This window comes from Lichenostomus cassidix, chromosome 10 (assembly GCF_008360975.1).
Source record: "Lichenostomus cassidix isolate B80296 chromosome 10, HeHo_3.0, whole genome shotgun sequence".
NCBI classification, from domain to species: domain Eukaryota; kingdom Metazoa; phylum Chordata; class Aves; order Passeriformes; family Meliphagidae; genus Lichenostomus; species Lichenostomus cassidix.
In genome coordinates, this window is record NC_139491.1 from 19,782,541 (window position 1) to 19,798,768 (window position 16,228).

General features: G+C 53.5%; 1 protein-coding gene across 6 annotated transcripts in view; it reads left to right on the forward strand.

The window, feature by feature from the left end:
* Nucleotides 1-342: 342 nt before the first annotated feature.
* Nucleotides 343-16,228, forward strand: part of ZNF609 (zinc finger protein 609) — a 76,845-nt gene continuing 60,959 nt past the window's right edge. For 5 of the 6 annotated variants that reach the window (XM_085071157.1, XM_085071151.1, XM_085071154.1 and 2 more), the window contains exons 1-2: nt 343-481; nt 13,658-14,522. In XM_085071157.1, coding sequence (XP_084927283.1) covers nt 13,776-14,522 — 747 coding nt within the window. In that variant the 5' untranslated portion in view covers nt 343-481; nt 13,658-13,775. The remainder of the gene's footprint in view (nt 482-13,657; nt 14,523-16,228) is intronic. The other variant, XM_085071152.1, reaches the window with a different exon arrangement.

Consider the following 16,228-nt stretch of genomic DNA (forward strand, 5'->3'; position numbering starts at 1 on the left):
TGGTGGGTTTTGAAGTAGGTGTGGAAGCCCTGGGGTGGTGATGGCCCACTCTTCCCCCGGCCTTCCTATGCTGGCTCAGGGAGCTAAAAGCTTGGCCTTGGGGGGGACAAGACACCGCTCAGAGCGTGAAACACCGACCAAAAATGCCCCTCGCCATGTCAGAGGTGGCACCACGGCGGCTCCGGCTCCTCAGCCAGGGAGTGCACCGCTCCGGGCTTTGTCCTGCTCCGGTTCCCGATCCTTCGGGCGGGATATAGCTCCGGGTTTTCCCGCCGGCCGGGGACGCCGCTCCACGTTCCACCCTCCGCGTTTTGCGCCGCGCCCGCCCCGCCCCGCCCGGCGGACCCGGCGCGGCCTGCGCGGCGCGGCCTCAGCGCGTGGCGGCCTCGGCCGGCCCGGCCCGGCCCCGGCCCCGGCCCTCAGCGCCGGCCACGGCGCGGCCCGCATGGAGCGCACCTAGGGCGGACAACCCAGCGACCGGGTGAGTGCGCGCCCGGCCGGCCCCGCTCCGCGCCGCCCCGTCGCGAAGGGAGGGCGTGGGGGGGGGGCCCCGAGGCCCGAGGGGAGCCCCAACCGCCGCCCCCCCACGCCCTTCCACACGGGCTGGGCCCGGGGCCGCCGCCGTGGGCCGCGACCGCCAGCACGGGAATATGTGCTCTCCCCCCTTGTTTCCTGTGACCCTCGGGAACGCGGCTTTGCCCCCCCCGTGACCCTTGGGGACGGGGCTCTGAGTGCCCCTCCCCCGGCACCATTGGGAACAGGGGTTTCAATGGCCCTCCATCTCCTTTGTGACCCCTGGGGATGGGGCAGTCGTCGTCGTCGTCCCCCCCCGGGCCACCTGGGGACGGGGATATGTGCCCTCCCTCACCTGTGCCCGTGGGGACAAGGCTGTGCCGCCCCCGTGACCCTTGGGACCGGGGCTCTGGGTGGCTCCGCCTGGGACCATTGGGGACGAGGGTGTGTGTGCCCTTCGGCCCCCTCCTCCCCCCCATCCCCCGTGACTAGGGGGCGGTTGCGGGTCCTGTCCGTGGCCGTTGCGAACGAGCCTCCGCGGGTGTCGTGGCCGTTGGGGGTCGGGTGTCCCCGAGGGATGCGGGGCCCACCTTTGCCATCGCGAGGGTCGCGCTCAGAGTCTCAGCGTCCCCTTGGCTGTAGGGAGGGGGTGTCCCCTGCCTGGGGTCACCGTTCTGCCAGGTTTTGCGGGAAGGATCGGGACTGGGGGAGGTGATGCAGGCGGGGAGGGAGTTCCCGTGGGGACAGCGGTGTTCTGGGCTGAGGCGGGGTTACCCCTCTTCACCCCGATCTCTGTGCAGGGAGGGTTTGGGGGGCACAGGAGTAGAGGGACCGCGGGAGCCAAGGTTCTCTGGACCCCAGCTCTTTTGGCGTGCCAGCAGGCGATTGTCGGTACAAATCCCGGAAGATTAAATGTTTCCCAGTGCATTTAGGAAGTCCCTGTGAGTTTGGGGTGGGGGGTCAGAACCCGAGAGCGGAGCCCGTCCGGGCATCACCCCTGGGGCCGGGCTGTGTGCCGTCGGCCCGGTGTTGCAGGACGAGTCGCCCTCCTTCGAGTCCCCGTTGGCCAGCGGGGCCTATCTGAGGGTGACCCCGCCGGTGACAACGTGGCCGGGTCCGCGAGCACTGGAGCGGCCGGCCGGGGCAAGCACTCCTGCCGTGCGCTCTCCCGCCCGTTGTGTACACGGAGAAGGTCACAGGTTCAGGTCTGGTCTGCGAGACTTGGCTTCCCTCCATCTCCCAGCAGCCCTCCTCTTGCCTTTCGTTTCCTTTTCCCCCCCTTTCTGGGAAGGCCCGTTCCCTCGGAGGAGGCGTTAGACATTCATTTTCCGAAGCACACACCGAAGAGCTCCATGGGCTCTTTCCCCCTCCAGAAGATCCGAGGATGCCAGCGTGAGGGCTGTCTTTTGGGCTCCATCATGCACAGGCAGTTCCTCGCCTGGACATCCTCAGGAAAACCTATTTCCACGCTTTGTGCGATGACTCTAGCATCAGATTATGCTGCACATTTCTAGCTCTTTGTTGGCGGTACACGGCCACACACGCACGGCAGAAAATCCAGGCAGCTGATTTTATTGATTAACTCTTGACCAGAAATAATTAATAATTTATTGTTTTGAAGCTGTTTCAGTCGCAAAACACAAATCCTTGCCCTTTTATGCCCTTGTTCATCCAGAGAGGTTTTCTCCTTTCCTGTGAGGAGGAGAAGGGAGACGTGTGCAGTGCTGGGAGCACAGCGTCGCTGTGGTGTGAAAGGACAAGGATTTAATGTTTCACCTGGACTGGCTTGACGTGCAGGATAAGGGCTGCCTCTGGTTAGAGCCGCTGGAGGAAATTAATTATCAAGCAAGTGGTAATGACCTGTAATTGAGTATGGCCAGAGCACAGGGAGGGGGTTTTATTCCTTTTTCCAAGCCAGACGCCAGGACCTCGTCTGTGTGTTTAGTGAGTCGCCATTAGGCTGCTCGTTAGCCTCAGGGGCCGGTGTGTGTGTGCATGGAGGTGTTTCTTAACACACTTGTTACCTCTGCGGGTGCTGAAAGTGGCATGATTATTTGGGGGGATCTATTTGATCGTCTGTAGCCCCATGCTAGGTGGTAACTCCAAATAATTCTTCCCTTGCCTCAGTTGCAAAGTCTCCTCATGCTCCCTTGCACCCGGCTTGTCAGATGGTGGTGGTCATAGCATTGCTTCTGCTGCCTCAAAAGCTTTTTCCTGGTAGATCGAGCTGAAAAGGTGTAATTTCTGAGAAAAAAGGGCTCTCAAAGGTGGTTGAGGTGTTCTCACATTGTGTTGGAGCTACCTAACAGCTTGGGTGTCTTTATTTTGAATTAACAGGAAGGACAGAGCAGAGTTTGCTCTGTCTGGTTTATTCTCTTGGAGAATAGGGCTGCCTTGAATCAAAAATTGCCTCCAGGTTATATTTACAGTGTATTTTTAATTGTGATTACATAAATTAAAGAAAACCAGGAGCTGCCTAGTCTTTCTAGTGCATGGGGGTACCTTTCCCCAAAGTCAATGTCTGTGTGTTGTGTCCAGGCCAGGATAGGTGGAGACCCATGTCTGGGTTTGGGACTCCTGGGCTCAGCTGATGGTGGTGAGGGATCAAAGTCACATGTCGTGCCTGATTTAATTGGCATTTCCCAGGTGTAGGGATCTTTCTCTGTGTGCTTGTGGTGGGAAGAGAGAAAGCCTTGAGCTCGACCTTGTCTGGGCTGGGAATGGGGATGCACCTCGGCACTGTCCCACTGTTCATTGTGCAGCACAGCTCTCATTGGGATTAGGACCTGTGGGCACTGATGCAATACTAGTCCCAGATGTAATGCAATAAGCCTCTTTGTCCCCTTTATCCAGAGCATTATGTAAATAAGATGGTATTTATGGTCCCAGGTATGTTGTTCTGGGGCTGTATGACATCCTGTGTGCACAGTGATATGAGTGCTGGCTCTGCTGCCAGTGTTCCTGGCCAGAGTCATGGACCTGCCGAGGGCAGGCAGTGAGTGGGCAGATGCTCCTGGGGAGTGCATCACGTGCTGGCTCCCTACAGAGAGGAGGTGAGGCTGCATGTGACCTTCCAGGAGCTGGTGACAGTTTAACTGCGCTCAGTTGCTTGTATGTGGTGAAGGCAGTGAGTGGGTCAGTGCTGGAGTCCATGGGGTGGCCACCTACCAAGGTCATAGAGAAGTCAAGTCCACGGTTATCATAGCAGGCTTCTTGCAGCACATGGACTGCTGGTTCCCCAAGCTTGGGGTTGGAGCAGTCACATGTCTGTTCCCAAACCTGTTTTCCATTGCAGCTGATGGTGGTTTGTTGAGAGAGTTTTTGGGAAGCACCAAAGCCCCTGAAGCACCTTGAGGTGGTCCGGGCTGTCTGCAGTTCTCCCATGATGCCTCTTCTGATGCTTCATGGGCTCTCTGGGCATGGGGAGAGCCTGTCCTTTTCCCTTGGATCTTGCCTGCTTACTTGAGAACATCCTAATTTGGGTGCTTGTGGCAGCGGGTGGAGGGATGAGAATGCCATTGCAGAGAGGTGTCTGACTCCATCGGGGTTGGGTTGGAGGTGTGTTGAGGAGCCTATGTGGATATGAAGGACTTTTTCTAAGATCAGTGTTAGGTAGATGAGCTGGCTTGGAGCATGCAGCTGCCCTGGGAGCTCACTGGTGGCCATGTGTGGCTCCTGAACCAGAACTTTGACAACCCTGGCAGCAGCTGGTCTGCTCTGTGTCCCTATGCTGGGTTGACTTGGATGAGGAAGGGTGTTGCTTTGTATTGGGAAAGGGCAGGAAAAGAGATCCCACTGGGACATGGCTTATTTTGCCATGCAGATGCACTTTCCTGCTACTGAGGGTCAGTGCCTTGAGGTATGACGTGGTGTCAGAGGAAGCAGTGAGGTTGAGCTTGAACAATCTTACAGTAAGAAAATAGGGAATGGCTGCCTGACCAGGAAACTTGCTCTGGGACTCCAGTTGCTCTTGTGATTGATTTTTTTCTTTAAAGGAAACCAATTCTTGTCTGCATTTGGGTGAAAAATCAGTTTTTGAGACAAGCCCAAGAGGTTGTTTTGTTTCCGCTGCAGCTGAGTGTCCTTCACGCACACAAAACCCACTGACGTAGCTGCTGAGCGTCAACTCAGATGTGGTGTGAGTGGTATGAAAGGATGCAAGTGCAGTTTTTTGTGGAGGAATAAAGACAATTTCAGGAGAACCTTGATATTTTGTATTGAAACGTTAGATGCTCAACTTCTACAATTCATTGCTGTGTTCATGGTGTAATGAAAGGAAAGATGATGTCACTTTATGTTGCTCTTTCCCCAAGCACAAAAGGATTTTGTGGTATTGGATTTTCTCTCTGAGCTGTTCTTGGGCTGCTCATTCTTCCAGTGGCTGGAATGATGAGATCTCTACAGTGCTCCATCATGTGCGACGGGGCTACTCTGATTTATTGATGACAAAATTGATTTTAATGAATTTGCTGAGCCCATTTGTGGTTTGGATTAAACAGAGCATGGTTGGTTCAAGTGGGTCCAGAGATTTGATTTGGAGTTTTCCTGGTGCTTCTCCAAGGGAATGAAGGATGCATCAGGAGGAGTGTGCTGTGCAGCTTTAAAGGAGTGAAAATGAGGTGTGTAATGACTTCACTAACAGTAGCCACCATGAACCCAATAGGAGAGGAAGAATCTTGCTCATCTCTGGGAGAATTACTACTCCTTCCCCAAAGGTTTGGTAGCCTTATTGACATTTCTTCTTGTCCTGAGGATGTCTGGTTTGTTTTTTCACATCTAACCTATGCCTTCCCTCTGCATCCATTGACACAAGTAATTCCAAGTGCACTAGGACTCCCCAAATAACCCCAGCCTGCTTTGATGCATGGTTTTCCCTGGGTTTTATTGTATTCCTGTACGCTGGCTAATTCACAAAATTCGGCAATTTGCAATGGGTCATTAGCACAAATTAGCAACTTTCTGATGGATATCAGAGTTCCGCAAATGTGCCGTATTAATCTAGGAGATACACCTATTTATTATCCCTCCCAGGGAAAAAAAAGGGGATTTCTTGGCATGGTACTTGCTCTGCTTGCATTTGTCCCTGTCTGCATCTGCCTTCCCTCCTCCTTTACTTCACAGTCTGGTTGTTTTTTTCCCAAAGTGTTCCCAGGCTGATGATGTGACAGGAAGAGGGATTACAGCCGCAAGCACTGGCCTTGCTGCAAACGGAGCCTCAGCTTTGGGAGCCAAGGTGCCCTAATTGGTTATCGAATGAAGGGAATTAAAGGCATTAATAGGTGAAGTGGCAGCTCCTTTGGTTTTGGAGCGGTGGAGAGATGTTCATCCCCTTCTGAAGGCTGGGAAACAGCCAAGGCTGGCTGTGTGCTCTGCTCCTAAAAGGAGAGATAAAGGAAGTAAAGCCCAGAAGCTCTCCCTTCCCTGGGAGCAATTTAGGAGCAAGCAAGCCAGTGTCTGGCTGTCCTCTCCGACCTGTGCTGCTGTACCCCTCTCCTGTCGAGGCAGTACTGTGGCTGGGAGACACTGCTCAGCTGGGATCACTCCGGTGCTCTTCCTTTTGATGAAGAAGATGGAAGAGAGATACCAACTTTGGTGTGGTAGTGCAGCCAGTGATTTGCTGTTCCTGCTGTATCTCTGTGGAGGAGGGTGATCCTTGTTGGATACCTGCATGTCTGTGACCAATAGAACCCAGTTTGGGACTGGGCCCACCATGGGGCTGGCGGATGGCAGGGAGACCAGGAGCAAGGTGAGGAGCCTTACTGCCTCCAGAGCCCTGTAAGGAAAGGGAGCAAACGGCTGGTTCAGTAGTGCCTGCCCTGCTCTCACTGACGCCCTGAGCTCGGGATGCTGCCAACACCTGGGTGCCTTCCTGCATCCCTGCTGGCAGCCTTGGGTGAGCAGGAGAAAAGGGCAAGCTCCATTTTCTGGCACTTACTCCGGTGGTTATTTATGCCTGTTGGTTGTCTTCAGTGTTCGCCAGGTCTTCTTTCTTCCCATCAATGTGACTGATGCTTTGAGGATCTTTCCTGGTCACATCCATCTTACTGCTTCCTCTTGCTGCTGGCAATCTTCCAGCCTGCATGGAGTGCTGAAGTTTGGGAACCTCTTGGGTTATTTTTATGTGCCCTCTACCCCCTTCTAGGCTGTGTGTTAGGGCAGGCCACCACTTCAGATACCTTTAAGCCTCATAAATCAGTTCACTTATGTGTTGGGGTTAGCAAGGATGTGACCGCACTGGTTTTAAATCCACATGGCAGTTCCACTTTCCCAGTGGAAACCAGCTCTCTGTTGAAGGGACAGTCATTCCCCAAGTTTATTCCAGTGGGGAGCATTGCAGTGCCAAGCAGATTAGCTCAGATATCTAGTTTTGAGTGTTTAATGTTATTTCTGGCACTAGCCAGCAGCGACATGGCTGGCTGGGCTCAACAAGAATGGCCTTTGTGGTGGTAGGGGAGCACCGGGGCTGTGTCTGGTGCTGCCGGGAGGTACTGGTTTGTCTGGGGTAGACTCACCCAAGGCACTTCCCAGTTAATCCTGGGTAGTTATTGCTCACAGTGTTGCTTTTTGCTTTTGCCACTGTGTAGCTGCCAATGGTCCATGTGTCAGTCTTCCACAGCCAAACCCTGTGGTGACACCGCTCTGCTCCTGTGGCACTGCCAGTGCCTGCTGGGCACATGCTGGGTGCCAGTGATGCCGTGACACCCACAGGGTGTCACATGAAGATCGTGGGGTGAGCAGGGGATGCAGATTTTGGGTGAAGACAGGGCTGTGTTTCTGGTTATTATTAAACCATTTTGTGCAGGTCTGGGCATGGCAGTTACATAGGGGCATCTTCCAGCATGCAGACACAGGAGTGAGGGGTAAATCCTTGTTGGACAGCCCTGATTCAGGGTAGAGCTGGGAGTTGAGCTTGCCGGAAGGAAGCTGTTCTGTCATTTTACCTACTGAGTACTTTTTCTCCCACACGTGTGGGTTTTTCAATTCCTCTTTCCCTGTACAGGCAAAAGTTTAGACACTGGGCACTAGTTTGCGCTTGTGGATTTGGGTGCTGAGAAAGATCTTGGCCATTTTCAGCTGCCAGAGATTTTAGTGTCTGCAGGGTCATGCTTGCTGCAAGATGTCTGTCCTGGCATTTTTGGATGAGCAGGCTGTGATCCAGAGCCTGAACCTTGCTGCACCCTGCTCATCTCCATGGCAGAGGCTTGGAAAGGGGACGTGGCTCACACCGGACAGTGCTGTCAGAGCTGTAACAAAGCTCTGGCATGACTCTTGCTTGCTCACACTGTGCTTGATCGTCCTTCAATCCATGCCATTGTTTTACCCCAGCACCACGGCCTTTCCTGCAAACTTGGCTCCTGCCTAGCAGGAGGTCTGCCAGCTCTCGGCAGGGGTGCTGTGTGTGTATAGGAATGTTGCTGGACTTACGGGCAGCTACAAAGAGGAGACCTATAGAGAAATCAAGGGGCAATGTGCCTCCTGATTGACCTAAGGAACATGTGATGGTTCTCTCACTGATAGTTTCCTTGAAATACGAAGCTCTTGGACTTCCTTGTAAGTTGGTGGAGGAAATGTGAGCTATGTTTTATTCAGTACAGAAGTAGTACCTTGATAAAAATGCACAAGTTGAGAGACATTAAAATCAAATAATTGTAAATCTGAAGAACTGTGGGCTCTTGAGGCACGAACAGACAAAAAATTGGGACTTTGGTGATGACACTTGCAAAACTGATGGGAGGATTAAAGAGGTACTTGTTCCGGTTTTCCCCGATATAAAGGAAAGCCTGAAATGCTTGGTCCTTTTTGTGTTCCCCCTTTCTGTGTGCTTTGTGTATCAGGGTTGTGTATGGGAGTTGAGGGAAGCGAGGTGTTCTGATGAGGGTGTCTTTGCCAGACATGTTCAAGAACCCTGGGTTTTTCAGCCCTAGATTGAGTTGATCCTCATGGTGTTGAGGTTATAGAAGTGTCAATAAGAAGCAAACTCTAGGTTTTAGCTATTTTGGTATTTTCTTCAAACACATGGGCACTGTGTGCCTATCTTTTGTATCAACAGCTTTGCTGGACATTGTCATGTGCTGCAGTTGTGTAGAATGTTGCTATAAAAGTCTTTTTTTAAGGTCATGCATGAATGGGAGTGGGTGTGAGGTTGAATTTTGATCCCAGGAGCGTCTTTTGCCTGATGATGAATGTAAAGTTGAGGCCTGAGTGTGTATTTGGGAGCAGGTGGTTGTTGTGGCTGATAAATTTCTCGAGGTAGGGTGATTGCCTGGCTTCCCCTCCACCAAAGTGGTCTCAGCTCACCTCTCCACTTTCCTCTATCTCCAGCCTCTTCCAGTGACTTCATCTGTCCTACTTTTGTCATGCCTAGACTGAAATATTTCAAGCTTTTCCCAAGAATGCCAACAAATGATTCATCACTTGAGTGCTGCCCTGTGTCAGGTTCATCTCCAGTGTCAAGGCTCAGCCTTTGGAAACTTGGGAGTTCTGGCCTAAGTTTGTCTCTGTCTCTCTGGGCACTCTGTTTGCAGTGCATGCTGGAAGATGTAGTCTTGACAGGGTGCACCTCCATATTAAAAAAAGAAGGGTGGCTCCATTTTATTCAAATTGGGCTCAGCCTTCTCCCTCCTGGCAGCTTGCCGGCGCCGTCCTGCTCAGCCCCGAGAGCCACCGAAGTTCTCCCAGCGCCTTGTGCGAGCACGGAGGCAGGAGTGCAGCTTCTCCATTCAAAATCTTGCTTAATTCCACATTGAACAGCTTGTTTTGAAGCCCTGCGCCTCGGTGTGTTTTGCAACAGCTCGGACTCCCGCAGGGCGCAGGCTGTGGAGGGATCCTGCCCCCATTGGGTGGCAAGTTCTGGAGGGTGTCATGGCAAATCTCCTTTGTCTGCTATGGTCTGACTGATGTCTGGGGGAGAGCGAACCCTCCTCCCCTGCGTGATTTCTTGAGCTGAAAGCAGCAAGTGAGTGAGGAAGCTCCTTTGTGCAGATTTCTCCGTCTCCTCTTGTTCGTGCCAGCTGGCTCACGTTCAACATTTCTCTTTTTTTTCTCTCTCTTTTTTTTCTCTTCTCTCTTCCCCGGCTCTAGAGAGAGGGGGCAGGGAGAAAGGAACATCTTTAAAAGAAATCTGCAGAAAAGACATGGGAGTTACTTAACAAAAATCCAACCCAAACAAGCCCAGCTGGGGGATTACAGGCAAGGCGGTAGGAGCTGAGTGGGGAGTGGGCGCAGCAGCACGGGGAAGGCAGTATGTTCCCCCCGACTGCCCTGAGTTTCTTTAGTCGTAAAAGGAAACAAAAAGGGATCTTGTGCAGAGGCAGTGGATGGGGAGAGCAGCCGGCTGGCTGCCAGCAGTGGGAGGAAGGGCCTCAGTACTGCGTCCCCTCGTTCTGCTGGGTCAGCGAGGGGGCTCATGGGGAGCCCTTTGGGGGTTTGGCAAGCTGGAGGGGCAGCATCCCTTCCATGCTGCTGCCTTTGGCTCTTTCGGGAGGAAGCAGAGGGCTCTGCTCTCCAGGGTTGCTCCCAGCTGGAGCAGCCATCTCATCAAACCCCTCTGCTCCCTGCCTTGTACCCGCCGGAAGAAATGCTGCGTCCTGCAGATTTTCTCTCTCCCTCCCTTCTCTGTCCACTTTGCTGCTCCTTCTTGCGGGCATTCCTGAAAGTTAATCGGGTGAAAATTGCAGTCGGTCGTGTCTGGAAGCCACCAGAGGCTGATCCTGGAGTGCTGCAGGCTGGAGCACATGGCTATGAGACAGTCTCTCTATGTGTGGGCTGGCTGCTGCCAGGAGAAGAGCTTTCTCCTACATCTCGCTGCGCTTGGGCAGTCAGTCCTTTCCAGCTTTGGTCTCCTGGCCTCCAGTAACCAGCAGAGGAAGCTGGAGTGGCAAGGGCTTGGCGGGTTCTGAGCATCCTGCACCAGTTTTAGCACAAAGAGCTGTGGGCTGGTGTGGTTTCCTTGCTGCCTTTTGGAAGTGGAGCTGTTCTGGTGGAAGAGCTGTCTCTCGGTGTGTGTGCAGCCCTGAAAGTGAACTTTCAGGTTTGTCTCTGAATACAGTTTGGCTGTGTCCCAGCCCATAGATGTGGATTATAGAGGTCTCAGCACCTAATGGAGCTGAATTATTCATGTCTGATGCTGTGTGTGTGCAGCATTCCCAAGCAGAAAGCTGTCTCCTTGTAGGATCTGTGCTTCAGGACTGCTCTTAAAATGCTTTGTTGGCAGGTCTCCAGGCCAACAAGTGAGCACATGCTTTTCATGTTGTGTGGGGATCAATCGTTCGATGGCAGGATGTAAGGGGAAGGACATGTTTACAGCTGAATCAATCTCCTCACTGTTTTCTGAGATGCTGTGATTTGTGGCAGCATTACTCCCCTGGCAGGAGAGTGGGGAGGGTCTGGATACCACCTGGTGCTTCTTTAGCTTGGGCAAAGCAGGCAGTAGGAAAGTCACCTCGTTCTCTAGGCCATGGGGTGCAGTAGCCAGGGGTTCCTTTGCACCCAAAATAATGACAATGTGGCAGTTTGGAGTCCCTTGGGGGTCTGGCTTGAGAGAGGGACCCAAAATGCTCCTCTGGCTGCAGAGATTGAGCCTGTAATAGTGGAGTACAGAAATGGGGAACTGGGATGGGAGTTTTGGGGAGAGGAAAAAGCTATGGAAAATGCTTTTAGAGCAACATGCAATGGAAGATGTTCAGGAGATCCCTCTAGATCTCATTCCAGGGTCCCAGCCTTCAACTCTGGTCTGGAAAGGGGTGATCCCTGCTCTAGTCCCTCCTCCTGTGGTGGCATGTCTTGAGTTCCCTATCCCACTCTTGGCACGATGTGCTTTTACCCTGCTCTTGCCAATACAGCATGTTCCTGTCTGTCCTGTTTGTCGTACCCTTCTGTCTGCATTAGCAGAGCCTGGGGTCTCTTGGCACCTTCTCCGTCGGGTGAGGGTTTTTGCTCCTCTTGTTTTCTAACCCTCTGATTGTTTCTGGCTCTCTAATTGCTGGGGACCCAGTGGACTTCTGGGGTCCTTTTTCCTTTTGTTGTGGTAGGAATTGGCAAAAGCTGCTGCTGTTTGCAGAGTTTCAGACCCAAGTCCCGCTCATCTGCTCTGCTTATTCCACATGTATAAATCGTATTTATGGAGCTGTGTGTGCGTGTGTATGTGCACGTTTGGAGCAGCAAGGTGAATTCCCTGGTGAGAGTGGAGAGCTGGCTGAGCTGGCGTTGTGCAGGTGTTGCATGGAGCAGGTGATGCTATGCATGTTGCAGTACAACCCTGCAGATTGTCTGTTGTTCTCCTGCCACTGCAAGGTCAGATCCTTGTCTGTTTGTCCCTCTGACCTGAGCTTGCCATGGCCCTTCGTGTGCTCCAACTTTGGGTTGGCAACTTTTGGATTTGGAGACTGAATTTCATGTTCCGCTGGCAGTTCCAGTGGGTTGCTCCCGTGCATCAGTGGTTATCAGTGGTGCACCACTGGGATTGTTCCTAGATTCCATGCCTCAGCTTAAGGCTGGGAAGGGCCTGTTACCAGCCAAAAATCTGGTTCATCCAGCTAGTTACTGGCTTTGCCTACCCGCACAAAAGAATTGCTGCGGATCCGTGACACAGAGTGTTGTGCAGAGGTGAGGTGGTTGCTGCCAATCTGCAGCCCCACTGGTGATTTGGAGAGAGGCTCTGGAGAGGTTGGGTTGGGTTGGACACCCCAGCTTGAAACTGGGGAGCAGATGCTGGGGCAGGAGAAGGAAGAGGAGGAGGCCACAGGAACACCCAGAGCAGCTTTGGGAAGCCGTTAGCGACTCTGGTGCACAAAGTGATCTCCTGATTCGGCACTTTCCCTGCCGCTGAAATGAGAGGTCAGTGCTTTTCATTTCCAGCTTGCATGCAAGCCCCCAGCTCCTGGGGTTAAAAATCTCTGTAATGACCTGTCAGAGAGCAGATTATTAGCTGTACAGAGCTGAGGATGCTGTGGGGAGCAGATGGAAAATGGTCTGGCTGCGGCAGCCTGGCTGATGAAAGAATCCCTGGCATTTGTAGCGTTTGCATCTCTGGAAACGCACCATGAAGCTGCTTTCCAGGCTCCTGCCTGCTGGGGTTTGAAGAAATTTGTGTGTAGTTTGGTTTTTTTTTTCCTTCTCATTTCTCTTTAAGTCACCTGTGTTTGAAGTGTTGCTTGTAAATTGTACCAGGAGCAGGCGGTCCTGGAGCTTGGTGGGGAAGGGGAGGACAGTGCCGCTGCGTAGGAGCCTCATCCAAATGGGTGGTCAAGGGTTTCTTGAGGATTCTGGAGAGGTGGCGGCCTGGCTGGGTGGTGCTGGGAAGAAGCTGTTACGTGTGTTAATTATGTCTCGTCAGGATAATTGCCATGACTCGGGTGCTGTGTCAGGTTGCGCGTGGGAGTCTTTTTTGTTGCTTTCCCTGGGTGAGGGGCTGGGAAGCATGGAAGAGATATTTTGGGCTCATTGGGGCCAGCTGTGGCATCGGCAGGTAGTTCTGAACCCCCTCTTCCCAGTTAAGACTGGGTACCTGTACAATTGCATCTCCGTTTCCCATTGGAAGCTTATCATGGCCAGAGGTGATGGTGGTAAACACCCCAAATCTGGGTGCTGTGTTGCGCTGCCTGGAGATCCGGGATGGGAACCTTTTTCTTCCCACTGTGATTTGGCCTTTGGCCATGGCCACTCTGATGTGACCCTAGTGTCACAGGCACTCTGAAGCCTGGGATTTATTTCCCACCAAGGCACTCAACTTCCCTGGCGAGCAGCTCTTGTCCCTTGCAGCGAGGCTGGCGTGGAGAGGAGCCCTCCCTCCGGGTGGCATTGGCAGGAGAAGAGTCAATCCTCCCTCCCAGGGGCTGCGCTCGATAATTCAGAGGGAAATGGTGATCGGGGAAATGTGTGAGTAATGTCTTGTTGGAGTCGAGAGCCATGACCTGCCAGGGCTGATATTGATTGAGGACCGGTGCCAGATGGTCGCTGCTGTGGAGACGGCCGTGAAGCAGCCCCAGCACAGGGGGTGGCAGAAGGAAGCTGCAAGGGGGATTTGAGAGGTTGGGGTTTTCACCCTGCCCATATCTCTCCTGTCCGCAGGTGTGGCTGTCAGTGATCTACCTACACATGGCTCTTTGTGTGTGAGTAACCCTGTTCTCTTTGCTCTGCCTTTCAGCAGCGATGCCGTCACCTGGGCAGACCCCAACCACTGGAAGCCCTCCAAGGACGTAGGTGACCCCCAGGGTGTAGAGGCAGGGAAGAGCCTTGAACCGTGAGGGGCCGTTAAGTCTAAGATGTCCTTGAGCAGCGGAGCTTCCGGAGGGAAAGGAATTGATGCGAACCCGGTTGAGACGTATGACAGCGGGGATGAGTGGGACATTGGTGTAGGGAATCTCATCATTGACCTGGACGCTGATTTGGAGAAGGATCAGCAGAAATTGGAAATGTCGGGCTCCAAGGAGGTGGGGCTCCCGGCACCCAACGCCGTTGCGACTCTACCGGATAACATCAAGTTTGTGAGCCCAGTGCCGGGCCCGCAGGGCAAGGAGGGCAAATCCAAGTCAAAAAGGAGCAAGACTGGCAAGGACAGTGGGAAGCCGACCCCGGGGTCTTCCCTGTTCACTCCCAATGAGGGAGCTGGTGGCAAGAAGGAGGCTCAAGGACGTTCTGGGGATGGCGTGAACTCGGGTGCTTTGGTGCCCACCGTCACCCCGAAGGGCTCGGAGAAGTCAGCCAAGGCATCTCGCAGTGTGGCTGGCTCCAAGAAGGAGAAGGAGGGTGGCTCATCCAAAAGCAAGAAGGAAAGGAGTGAGGGTGCAGGGGCTGCAGTGGAGAAGGAGCCCAGTGTGCTGCAGCCCCTGGCCCTGGCAGTGAGGGTGGGACAGTACGATGGGGGCCAGGGGACAGAGCCTGCTGCTGCTGAGCAGCTTGGGAGTATAGCTATTGACACGGGAGCTGCGCTCAATCCCTTGGGAGTAAAGTCAGAGCTGGAGGATGGAGAAAGTGAGTGCCGGCAGCTGAAAAAGGTGAAGTCGGAGAAGGTAAGAAAGGTGTTGGGGTGCAGGTGCTGTTGCTGCTGCTCACATGATGTTGCTGGGACATGATGTTTTGGGTGACAAGAGAGCAAGACTGTGTGTCTTGTACTGCTGGGGCCAGCACTGACGTGTGGCTGGTGCCTCCTGGATCTGGCGTGAAGGTGGTTTGACCATATGATGATGTGCTGGCATCTGGATGTGGCAGTGGAATGATACTGGTCAAGCCTGGCTGTCAGGAAGCACGTGTGAGCAAATCACATGCAGACACTGTGCTCCGTGTACCATCCTGCTCTACCCTCTGAGATCTGGTTTCCTCGGTGCTGTGGCTGTGCTGAGGGGGTCCAGGCCTCTGTGGCCTCTGTCACTCTGAAGTCAAGGTGATATCCTGGTGCTTTCCCTGCTCCATCTCCCAAGGGGACACAAAGAGTCCGTGCTGTGCTCTGCATCCCTCTAACTTCTCCTTGTATGTCAAGGCTCCTTGCAGCTCCTGAAGGAATTTGTTTCTCTGTGCTTGCGTCATGTGCAGAGAAGGATCCCTTAACATATTAGTGGATGTGGGATCTGCGTGGGCATGTGGGTGAGCACAAGGAGCAGGGCTGACAGGAGTCACCACCTCATTCCCGGGTCTGCTGATGGTACATGGGCTCTGTCCCACTTGTGGTGATGATACAGCCTGGGCTGGTGGGTGGCTGTGGGTGATGTTTGATGTGTCACTCCTCTGTTAACATGTGGCAGTGACGCTGAGCTGGCCAAGCTGCTCCTCCAGGTCACCAGGGGCACAAAAAGCCCTGCCAGCAGCACACAGCCAACAGGGTGAGTGACCGCCTGTCCATCCAGGCGGTGCTGGGCTCTGGGTGGCTGCGTGGCTGTGTCTGGACATGGCCATTTCAGGACTCCTTGCTGGTTTCTGGGCAATCTCAGTGGCTGATGCGAGTTCTGGTGCAGAGGAGGAAGACTTTGAGCACGTGGAGGTCTGTGCTTTCCTCAGTGCCAGCAGCACACAGGGTGTCACTGGTGTGTGCCTGTGAAGCCACCTGTTTGTCACGCACAAGGTGAGTATCACAAGTGTGTGCGTTTGGGTTGGCTTGGCCCTATTGCCATCAACATGTGTTGGCGTGTCAGGAGAGTGGCTGGGGAGTATAAGAAACGTCACTGTGTTTGCAGCCAGAGGTTCCCTGGGAGGATTTCTGCTGTGGTGTGGGGATCACAGTGTGGGGCGCTGGGATGAGTGGGGAGGGCACAGTGACGCTGGGAGAAGTGCTGAGACCAGAGATGTGGTGGGGAGCATATACGGAGAAATGGGTGGTGGGGATGGTCAGCTGTAGGATGGCTCTGGGACAAGGGCTGCTGAAGAGGTTGGTGCTTCCTCCTCTTGAGAAGAAGACTCCTGAGGCAGGTAATTGAAGCCTGTAAAATTCAGTTTTGTTCCTTTGTCCGTTCTGGCAGTGGAACCAAAGTGAATGAAACCAGGAAGAACAGTAGATGGCCTTTTGCGTGATGGACTAACATGCCCCTGCTAAAGGCTGTGGGTGCTGGAAGTCCACATTTGGGGCATCTGGGTGGGTTTGTGGAGGAGAAACTCATTGCGGGGGTGTACAGGGCAATGTGTTTTGGCTTGGGAAAAGCATGAGGAGGATAGAAGCTTGGGAATTGGTTTGGGAAATACCTCAAAATGCTTGGCTGTTATGTTCCCTCGTAGCCGTCTGTGTTGG